Here is a 12,023-nt window from a genome sequence, read left to right as displayed (position 1 = left end):
TGTGAATGCTAAACATAGCACATCCAGGGTAGATTCTCAAGCAAGGGTTATTTATTGTACATCACAAGTCAAGATATAGATACCGCTAATGTTTTACTAATAACGTGAATAAACACAGAATTAATTCACAGTCTCACAAATTGTTGCAGTGCTCCCAGATAGCAGCCTGATGGGTCAGTTAAAGGACCACTATAGGCACCCAGATCACTTCAGCTTAATGAAGTGGTCTGGGTGCCTGGTCCAGCTAGGATTAACCCTTTTTTTATATAAACATAGCAGTTTCAGAGAAACTGCTATGTTTATATTAGGGTTAAGCTAGCCTCTGGTGGCTGTCTCATTGACAGCCGATAGAGGCGCTTGCGTGCTTCTCACTGTGAAAATCAAAGTGAGAAGACGCGAGCGTCCATAGGAAAGAATTGTAAATGCTTTCCTATGAGACTGGCTGAATGCGCACGCCTCCTGCCGCGCATGCGCATTCAGCCGAGGAGGCGGCGAGGAGGAGGAGAGCAGGAGAGCAGCTCCCGCCCGGCGCTGGAAAAAAAGGTAAGTTTAACCCCTTCCACTCCATCCAGCCCGGCGGGAGGGGGACCCAGAGGGTGGGGGCACCATAGTGCCAGGAAAACGAGTATGTTTTCCTGGCACTATAGTAGTTATTTAACCCCTTAAGGACACATGACATGTCTGACACGTCATGATTCCCTTTTATTCCAGAAGTTTGGTCCTTAAGGGGTTAAGATAAGAATCTCATAGCAATAACAAAGAAAAGCCATTAGACATGGAATCCTTTATAGTACAATATTATTGTATTATGTTTTTCTATATAGATTATTATTATTATTATTTTATTCACCATCTTTTTTTAATGCATGTTTTTAAACTTTCCAAATGTGCTTGGGTTAGGGTTCATCATATGCTAAATCATCATATATGCTCCTTATTTATAAAATATTTTACCAGGATTGATGCATTGAGATTTCTCTTGTCCTGGGTTCACAAAACATTGCATTGTTACAATAGGATACAATAATACAAAAATGCAATATACAAACTATATATATTTATTTATAAAATATTTTACCATACATTGAGATTTCTCTCGTTTTCAAGTATGTCCTGGATATATATACGAAAGTACAAAAAATGGACTGAAATGTTGATCTAATTTTAAAGAACTGGAATAAAAGTATTGCACCCGGTTTGGCAAGTTTGAAGCCTGAGTGCAAAGTATATTCTTTTTTTTATGGAAATGTGTTATGTTATAATGAATGTTGCACTTTAAATATGTGTATATTTGGGCCCTGGGGTGGAGCACCTGGAGAGTAGGGTGGGCCAGTGCTCCACTCCACATTTTGGAAGTTGCTTGTAACCTACAGGTGAGAAGTCCAGTTCCAGAGTTTGAATCCTAATCTAACTCACCTGAAAAGGATTGTCAATTACCAGTGCTATTAAGTACTCCCCTGCCAAGGAAGGAGGGAGATTGTGTTTGGTTTCTGTGAGTGGAAACAGAGAGCTGAAAACCCTGAAGCAGTAAGGTTGTTTATGTTTATGTTGGGAAATGGACAAGCCATCCAACCCAGTTAGCTGATTATTTTGTTTAGTTAGTGCTCAGAAGAGCAAGGCTTTTGTTTGATATATTTTTGTTACCTTTATACCTTACTGTGCATTTATTTTGGAACCTCAATAAAAGAGCAAGTCAATTTACCTCATCCAGCGTGTGAAGTGTCTCTAAAGCCTGAAAAGACTGTGTGTAACATCCCAATCCCAGGACAGGGTACCAAGGAAAAGGAGTACTTTTGTCACAATACACACACACACACACATATATATATATATATATACACACACACACACATATTGGGAGGGGTAAGATTTCCCTACTTAAGGACCGCCAGACCCCTCCTCATTACCATTGTTGGTCTGGCAATTTACATACCTGGACTTCCAAATGCAGCAGACCGCCATTTTGCTTCCTTTCCTCGTGGATACCTTACCTGCTCTTAGAGTGTCTGCCCGTTCCTGGTTCAAGTTCTTCAGCCGTCCAAGGATATTTTCCCTCTCCTCCAGTTGCTACCACTAACTGTCTCGACCCTGCAGTAACCATGAGTTGGTTGACCTTCGCGACCCTGTCGCAGGCGCACAGCGTCATCACTCTGTTTCGTATGCTTTCCATTAACTTCCATACCAATGTACAGTTCGGTAGTTTGTCCACTATGTTACCGCTTGTCGGTTCATTTACTTTGGCTTCCGTGGGATTGTGCTCACCCGTTCGGCAGTTAGTTTGTACGCTTGAACGACACTTACAATTCTCACAAACATGTATGTCATAGTGTTTCGTTGTACTGGAGCGTTCGGTTGTTATGCGGCTCTTTGCTCCTCTTTTGGAGCCATTCATATAATAATAATAATAGGAATTCCTAGAGTCCATGCGGCCATTCGTATAAATTACACGAATATGCTTGGTAGGCTTCTGACCCCCAAAGGTCTCAGGAAAGTACTGCACAGGTTACAAATTTTTATCAAATAATGTTAGATTGAGCAGCGCTTTGTTGCTATCTTTTCTGCCATTTGATACGTTATAACATATGTTATAGGTTCTGTTAATTTTTGTCAGTTAGTAGTCAGTTATGTTCTCCTGAAGTTCTAATATTGGCTATATTATATATTACAGATTGAAGTCACTGCCATATTCACTATCATTTCCTCTCTTTCGATTCCTACAATATTACATTGGTTAGTGGTTTAGATTTGTCTTATGAATCCATGTTCTATCCCTCACTGCTTGGATAATCTAACGGTTCCCTTTTATGTTACTAGGTGCTAGGCCCTACTGGTTATACTACCAATTACGCTATACCGGGTTCATTTTTAGGCCTAGTCTATTAGCTGGTAGGTATCCCATATTGTTTCATGTTGGTTACCACTATTTACAGTCACGTTATAGGTACTACATAATAGCTATTTACTCTTGTAGATATTACTCTGGTTTTATCTACGTTTTCCTACTCTATCCATCCGATTCGACAGGTAGGTGTACCCGAGGGTCGTTACACTTCCCTCCCCCCCTCCCCCCCCCCCCCACTACCTCTAGGGTAAGACTGTCTACTGGCTGATAGTTTTCGAGTCCACTTCGTTTTCTGGCCGTCTTGCCTAAGTCTTAGTGGTCCCGCGAGGCCAACACCCATCCTCATACTCTGAGGTACTCACACCCAAACGCCCAACGCATAGTCACCTCGCATGGTGGTATAGAGAGGGCCTCCCCCTGTCACTCCCATGCTATCTTTTTGCTTTACTGGTCACCGAGAGGCCACCACCCCGCCACAATCTCAGTGGCCTCAAAAATCCCCATCGGGCCAACACAGCTAGAGCCTCTCAGGCCACTTGGCAGCTAGTAAGGGCTCCCCTCTCCCGTATTAGATCATTTTTGCACCGCTTGGCATTAGATAAACTAGCCAGTACATTACTATCACTTTGGTTACTCATGAATCTTTTGTCCTATTCTAGCATGTCTGAACTACCAGAAGCTATTGACGATTTTTCTATTCCCAGCATTCCTGCAAGGTCCATCTCATGGAGGTGACAAACCAGCCTGTCTTCCCTCAGGTCCTGGATCATACCCAGGATCACGGCCGAATTAAGGCGCAGGAATATTCCTTACCAAGCCACTGCCAGGAAGGCAGAACTATATAGACTGCTCAACACCAACACAGATTATACCAAGGCTGGCGAGGGCCCCAGTAGTGCCCAGTCATCTGACCTCCAGACCGTACTGCTATCAGTCTTGTCCTCATTGGGACGGATTACGGATAGGCTGGACCGTTTGGATGCTAATGATAGGCCAGTGGCACCATGACTGGTAAATTTATTGGTCCACTACAGAACCCTAATATCATTAACCCAGCTCACATGGTACCAGCAAATATTAAGAAGAATATCTTGGAAGGCAAGAATGTCAATCTAGTTTTGCTGCTGATTGCCTCCCAAAATATCCTGGAGAACAAGACATATTCCTATGGTGATGTCTAGAGACCCCAGGTTGAATAGGAAGTTACCCTAAACGCAGAGAGAAATTTGACCTGTATTTACACAAGTTGGTGGACCTGGGTCATAAGTATGGTGGTACATTTTATGATTACCACAGATCATTCTCCGCAAAGGCGTCTGCGGCCCTGGCTCAGTTCAATTTTCAGTCGGACTGGAGCCATTTGGATACAGAGCTGTTTTGCAGGCACTTCGCGGGCCTCAGTTCACCAGCTTACGGTGTTTGCGCTTCGTCCTCACACACCACAAACCTATGTCCCCTAAGCTGGGTGCTGCCTCTCCTTTCCCTACTTCCTCAGCTAAACCTGAGAGAGTGATTAAGGACAAGCTTGGCCGTAATATTGTTTTCCTTGGTAAATCCCAGGTTTGCAATAATTTCAATGCAGGTTCCTGTGGATTTAGCGCGTGCCGGGTATTGCGCATGTGTTCTCTTTGTTTCAGGGCACATGCCAAGACGATGTGTCCAAATAAATTGTTTCCCAAACCCTACATGGCCTCAATCAATGTGACTTGTTTCGCCGACTTTCAACAGAACCATCCCTAACCCCACTTGGTGGAGTTTTTGGTGCCGAGATTCACGGAAGGGTTCCATACGGGAATCATATACATGCCATACGGCATTGTAGAATGTAAGAACCTTATGTCCGCCCTCGCCAATCCAATAGCAGTTAACAATCTGTTATAGATTAATTTGGATCAAGGTTTCCTACTTGGGCCACTCAGTTCCCCACCTTTCTCAGTATGGAGAACTAACCCTATTGGGGTAGTCTCTGGTAAAAGTTCAGCCAAGCAAAGGTTGATTGTCGACCTCTCTGCTCCCCACTCTTCCACGACCCCCAGTCTGAACTCTCTCATTCCTTCAGAGGAACTTTCCCTGCAGTATGCTACTATTGATAACGCCATTGACGCAATCATGACAGCAGGAAAAGGGGCATGGCTCAGTAAGACAGACATCGTTAACGCCTTCAAGCTCCTCCCAATACATTCTTCTTTGTGGCATCTACACAGTGTTAAGTGGCAAGGTTCTTATTACTTTTTCACTCTGGTGCAAAAAGTATCCCCAGGATTTTTTATATCTTTGCTGAGACTTTATGCTGGCTACTGCTCAATGTCTGTAGATGCTCCACAGTTATTAACTATTTGGATGACTTCTTGACTATTGAGAGTAACTTATTCCCACCTAGTAGCCTGAGAACCACGATCCAACAATTCCAATACCTGGGTGTCCCCGTTTCCCCTAAAAAAGACAGAAGGACCCGACACGCTAATTAATTTCCTGGGTATCACACTAAATTTGAGTTAATATGCTTGCCAGTTTGCCTGGAGATAAGATTGAGCCCATCCTATCCAGCATCGACCTCTCTCTCTCTGCTGGATCCTGTAATCGTACAGAATTACAGTCACTACTAAGCTCCCTCAACTTTGCCATGAAAATTATACCACAGGGCAGGGCTTTCATATATAGACTACTCAATCTGTTTCCCCGCTTCCAGTCTGATATTTCCCACATTTTACTAGAAGTGCCTGCTACCTCGGATTTACGCATGTGGCAGGAATTTCTCATGAGATGGAATGGGAAAAGCATGTTTATGTTTACAGATGCAGTGGCCACCTCAGCCTTTGTGGCTATTTTTGGTGATAATTGGCTTTGGGGGGGTTTGGCCTAGAAGTGTACAATGTACCAGGTTTTTCCACCACTTCTGCCCTGTTCGAGCTCTATCCTATTGTAGCTGCTGCACTAGCATGGGGAACAGTTTGGTCAGGTCAAGCGGTGAGAAGTTTTTAGGACAATTTAGCACCTGCCATATAATTAACAAAGGTCGTTCTATATCTCTGATCATCATGAGCTTTTTGAGGAGATGGACTTGGCTGGCAGCTAACTATAATTTCTTCCTGATATGTGTGCATATTCCTAGCGTTCAGAACGTAGCAGCTGATCATTTGTCTCGCTCTCAATTTCAGGAATTCCACAAAGCGTTACCAAGGGCAGCCCTGGTGGCTACCCCGGCTCCTAACCTTCCTATTCATATAGAGACCTAAATTATGATACTTCCTTAACTCTTATAGACAAAATAGAAATAAACCATACTTTTATATCTGAGAAACATAGGAGGCATAGCATACAGAGGGTTTATTACTATTTTGTCTATAAGAGTTAAGGAAGTATCATAATTTAGGTCTCTATAGGAATAGGAAGGTTTGGCACATATAAAATTACACACGTAATCCTTTATTATATGGGAGACTTTAGTAGTTTACATAGGATCACTTGGGTGGACTAGCATTAGTATCACTTTAATATTATGCACTTGGCACTTTGTTGTTTATAGAATGGCTTTTTTGCACAGGTAAAATATTTGATTATTTTGATGATCAGGCTTAAATAGCCTTTGATATTATAGACCATAATGAGCACTTTATTATTTTTTGAACATAGTGTAATATGCACTTTGAGATGCACTTGAGAGGGGAGGTTGCAGATTATATATTAGTTTGCATCTTATTAGGCTGTAATATCATTGAATACACTCTGAGCACTTGATTTTTGGGATATTACTTAAGTGTTCACTGGGGTTCATCACAGAGATGTGTTAGACAGGATGACCTATATATGAGTTAGAATGATTTGCTAATCAGGTTTTCTTATAGCTTTAGTTTTATGTATGTAATGACAGTGGCTAATAGATACACTGGAAGCCTGTGATCACATAGAGGAGTGTATGTTAATGTAACAGGCGTAATACATTGATATAATGTATTCCTTTAGCACGGCCTGTGAGATCCAGCTCCCGTGCGAGGGGTGGATGCAGAGAGATAGCAGTTTGTCCAATACGCATGCGCCCGACATCTCCATGGAGATGGAGGACGCAGGCATTCAAGAAGTAACCGCGAACAGAGGGACCTATGCTCCCTGTTCCCACCCACTCGTTCGGGAGGATGGTCGGCCCCCTGCACATCTGAACTGTGAGTTTACTTGATTACTTTCCTTATTTTAGCAATGCTGATTTTTAAATATGTTTGTATTCTGTCCTGATGAAAGTTCCCTAGCGAAACTGAAACGTTGACCGTTGGAATAAAGAAAAGTTTTTGATTTTTTGAATTAATCCTGGGAGTGCTGATTTCTTTTGGCTGTATCTATTTAGTGCAATCGAGCACCGGGTCTGTTAAAATGTAAGTTGGAGTGCAAGGTCTTTTTTATCATATATATATATATATATATATATATATCAAAATTTAATATAGAACATAAATATATTCAACCATGACAGGTGCATTCTGTGCTGAGGTATATTGTATTGCCATAGATCTCTTACAATATTTTAGATTGAATGAAGATTTGACTGTGTCCCTGAGGTCGTTCTATAATTGTGCTCTGTAGGAAAAGGAGGATCGAACCACTTTATTTTTGTATTGCGGTATGCTAAACAGCCGGGGAGAGCATTCTACTTAATGCTCTTATGCACAAGGCTGGAAAGATGAAGAGTGTGTTGGGATTCCAGTGACAGCCAGTTTAACATGTCACAGTGGTGGGTAAAGTAATTACATTCTAGTACAAAGGGGCAGAACGAATGATATAAAATATTAAGTTTATTAAGGTGAGTTTGAGGTGCGGGTGCATTCACTACATCCCCATAATCAATGACTGACATTAGTATTTGTTGCACTGTTTCCTTACTGCAGGACTTAGGCAGGATTTATTTCTGTACAGGGCACCTAGTTTTGGGTAAAGTTTTTAAGCAATTTTTTTTAATGTGAAGGTCAAAGGATAGATTGGGGTCTAGCAACATACCTAGATATTTATGTCTACAATGCTCCTGTACAGATCATGTGATAGGTCACTAAACAGCACAAACCAGGATGTTTATGCTGGGCAGAAAGAGGGCAATTCAGCATAGTGGCAGTAGCATGGCCTGCAGCTAAGAAAACAAACTTTTGGACAGTTGGGAAAGGGAATTCTTAACAATTATTAACTGCATTTTTTAAGTCATTATTAAAATACATTAACTATCCATTTTGTAACATTTCCTCTAAATTGTAAAAGAAATAACAAGCATGTATGAGTATAATGTGCTGCATGTACCTTGGGGGGGTGTTGGAGAAGATTGTGAAAATCTTTTAGCCTTGGCTCAATCCCCTGAAGAATACTGCTGTTGACAGTAAGAGTTCTCTCGTATCCTTGAGGAAGAGAATCTAGTAAAGGATCCACACTGCCAAAAATGACAAGAAGCAGTGAAAAAGTCAGTAGTAAAAACAATTGTGAGAGTTAAAGGTGTTTCAAAAAAGCAAGTGCTAACATAAAACAAGTAAGGCATTCACTTACAGCACCTGCACAAGATGGGAGACAGCCTGCAGAAGCAAGTCCCATCAGGGAGTTAAAAAGATCTGCATGAACAACCCTGTACTTCATTCGCTATATTATAGGAGTGTGTAGGCTTCACATTGGACAAGTCTCTCTTCTAGAGATCCCAGAGCTCAGCAAATTAATATTTAAGAAGCACCAGTCCGGAATGAGCATTTACAGTGATAAACACCTGTTGGAGGTGTAATGCATAAGCTTTGCTGACTGAACTGGCAAGAATCATTATGCTCCCACACACCAACCTACCAAAAGCTGTCCTTTTCTTTTTACCTAGTGCTTAAGGCCTTTATTGCTAGACACTGGAAAAGTGATACAGTTCCCTCTCTTGCTATCCTTCAAAATAAGATACCCAACACTTGCCCGATGCAATTCATGGTCATTTCACTGCCAGATTCCCAAACAATTGAAGCCCTGTCCTGGCCACAAGGGGAAGACTAGTTGGAGGACAACTGATGTAAATTTTGCAAGGGGGATTACAATCAAAACTGGGGTACAAACCAAGGGTGATTAATAACATAGGGTTATATGAGTTACCTACAAATAATACTATTAATTATTCTACCCTCAACAACCCAGTCACAGATACAGCACTCAGTCACTTGCAACCGAAGCCCAACCTCATCGGTATTGATGCCCATGAAATCTTAACTTCTGAATATCTCACTTCTGAAATGTTATTTCTTTTTGATATTGGAAAGTAGTATTTTTCCTTCTTAACCCCACTGCAAACTACTGTTTTGCTCATCACCAATTTATCATTTGTTTATGAACAGGATGCTTCACGTTGTCACTGCTGTGATATACGGAATGTTTAAACATTATAGTCATTGCATCATGACTATATTGTACTAAGTGAATAAAAAACTAAATAAAATAGTAGTTATAAAAAAAATATAAAAAATAAAATAAAAATGAGAAAGGGAGAAAAACAAACACAAAACAATGCAAAAACACACATTTGGAGAGAGAGTGGAACATGCAAGCTAGGATGGAGTTAGAAAGTAGGTGAACAGAGCCAAGTACAGTGTAAAATAGAGAGAGAATGTGAGCAAAATGAAAGGAAAGAAAACTAGAGAGTAAAATGTATGAGAAAGAGAGACTGTATGATAAATAGTGGGCAGCAAACTGCATTTTGCCAAGAGCAGTAAAACCCTAGCACCAGCCCTTATATAATGTCAAATGTAAAACAATTATGCAAGGAAAACTTCAATATATCTATCACAATACAGTATTATTTTTATGCTTGCAGATCTTCCAGAGTCACAGACATGTTGAACTTACCTTGGTCTCCTGGTCTCCAATAATGTCAGCAGGATCTGTGTTCCACTTACAACACAGCTTTCAGTCTGCTCCCCATTAAACATATTATGTAACAGCTGCTCTACACATTGCTGCCTATAAGATAAATAATTATTTGTTTATTACACCCCACATCGCTTCAAAGCACATATTCATATCACTGAGTAGGTTTTACTCATATCTATACTTAATGAACATGCTAGTGGTTAATAAATTATACAGGTTACAATACAAAACAAAAAACAAACAAAACAAAAAAAAAAACTTATTGCAAAAGGAATCACTCACATAAGGCATACAATTAACTGTATAAACTATGCGATAAAAATATTTCACCACTAGTTGTAATTGTGGAGCTCTAATGGAAATGAACACTAACCCCTAAGGGTTAGAACAGCAATACAAAGCTGTAAAAATGATAAAACATATCTAGTGCAATACAGTTAGAATACAATTAGAGGTGTAAAATCACAATGGGTACACTCACGTGGGAAAGAGCCACTTGCGACAGGCTCAAATCACACCAGCTTCAGTGTACTCTGGTGACACTGGACTTCTTTCTTTCTTTAAATATCCTTATATGTAAGGAAAAGAAAGTAGGGAGGAGAAATGGAAGCAAGGAGGCTCCTAGTGCTATAAATCCAAAGTGCAAGATGATAAGTGCAATGTGCAATTGGCTTCTCACCTTTTTAACAGCCCAGTCCTGGCTCTTGGTATATATGTAGATAAAAACATATAAACATAGAATGTGACGGCAGATAAGAACCATTCGGCCCATCTAGTCTGCCCAATTTCCTAAATACTTTCATTAGTCCCTGGCCTTATCTTATAGTTAGGATAGCCTTATGCCTATCCCACGCATGCTTAAACTCCTTTACTGTGTTAACCTCTACCACTTCAGCTGGAAGGCTATTCCATGCATCCACTACCCTCTCAGTAAAGTAATACTTCCTGATATTATTTTTAAACCTTTGCCCCTCTAATGTAAGACTGTGTCCTCTTGTTGTGGTAGTTTTTCTTCTTTTAAATATAGTCTCATCCTTTACTGTGTTGATTCCCTTTATGTATTTAAATGTTTCTATCATATCCCCCCTGTCTTGTCTTTCCTCCAAGCTATACATGTTAAGATCCTTTAATCTTTCCTGGTAAGTTTTATCCTGCAATCCATGAACGAGTTTAGTAGCCCTTCTCTGAACTCTCTCTAAAGTATCAATATCCTTCTGGAGATACGGTCTCCAGAATTGCGTACAATACTCCAAATGAGGTCTCACCAGTGTTCTGTACAATGGCATGAGCACTTCCCTCTTTCTACTGTGAATACCTCTCTCTATACAACCAAGCATTCTGCTAGCATTTCCTGCTGCTCTATTACATTGTCTGCCTACCTTTAAGTCATCTGAAATAATCAGCCCTGAATCCCTTTCCTCATTTTCTAAATATAGAAAATAAAAAATAATAACCACGTACAATAATATTGTATATGTTTATTATTTTTGATTTTATTTTCTATATTTAAAATAAATTTGATTTTACACGTAAATAAGATTGTCCAGTGGATCATCTACTGCTGCTGCTTAAAGAAGGGTAGTAGCCATCTTAAATTCACATCTACATATACACCAGGAGCCAGGTCTGGGCTCCTAAAAAGGTGAGCAGCCAATTGCACATTGCACTTATCTTGCACCTTGTATTTATAGCACTAGGAGTCTCATTGCTTCAATTTCTCCCCCTCCTTTCCTTCCCTTACATATGATGATATTTAAAGAAAGAAGAGATCCAGTGTCACCTGAGTACACCCAAACTGGTGTGATTTGAGCCAGTCACAAGTGGCTCAATCCCACGTGAGTGTACTCATTGTGAGTCTACATCTCCAATTGTATTCTAACTGTATTACACTATGTTTTATTATTTTTACAGCTTTGTATTGCTGTTCTAACCCTTAGGGGTAAGTGTTCATTTTCATTAGCGCTCCACAATTACAACTAGTGGTAAAATATTTTTATCGTATAGTTTGTACTTTTATACCTAGCTAATTATGCAAGAGTCCCTTCATTTATGCGGTACCTGCTATCATACATTTGCACTTAACTATATTATAAGCGCCCTTACGCACAGAGAACCTCGTTTTTTTTTTATATACAATTAACAGTGCTGTCGCCCACAACCTTCAGGCTATGCCAATGCACAACTCGGGAAAATCATGCTTCCACAACTGCATTTAATGAAACAGAAGCCCTTTTAAGCTTATTTTTTAATCTGTGATAGTTGTAAGCAATAAAAGGTACACTGAAGGCACAGCTTTATGTAATTGAAGTGATTATAGTGT

At 40.3% G+C, this 12,023-nt stretch overlaps 1 protein-coding gene across 1 annotated transcript in view; it reads right to left on the bottom strand.

Annotated features, from left to right (window-relative positions):
- The window catches only part of PPP6R2 (protein phosphatase 6 regulatory subunit 2), a 97,587-nt gene that overhangs the window by 52,030 nt on the left and 33,534 nt on the right, over nt 1-12,023 (bottom strand). The window contains exons 8-9 of the mRNA XM_063448359.1: nt 9,680-9,793; nt 8,120-8,246 (exon numbers count right to left, since the gene is read on the bottom strand). Of these exons, the coding sequence (XP_063304429.1) occupies nt 8,120-8,246; nt 9,680-9,793 (241 nt within the window). The remainder of the gene's footprint in view (nt 1-8,119; nt 8,247-9,679; nt 9,794-12,023) is intronic.

Source organism: Pelobates fuscus, chromosome 3, assembly GCF_036172605.1.
Source record: "Pelobates fuscus isolate aPelFus1 chromosome 3, aPelFus1.pri, whole genome shotgun sequence".
Taxonomy (NCBI): Eukaryota; Metazoa; Chordata; class Amphibia; order Anura; family Pelobatidae; genus Pelobates; species Pelobates fuscus.
This window is presented reverse-complemented; position numbering and strand designations above follow the sequence as displayed.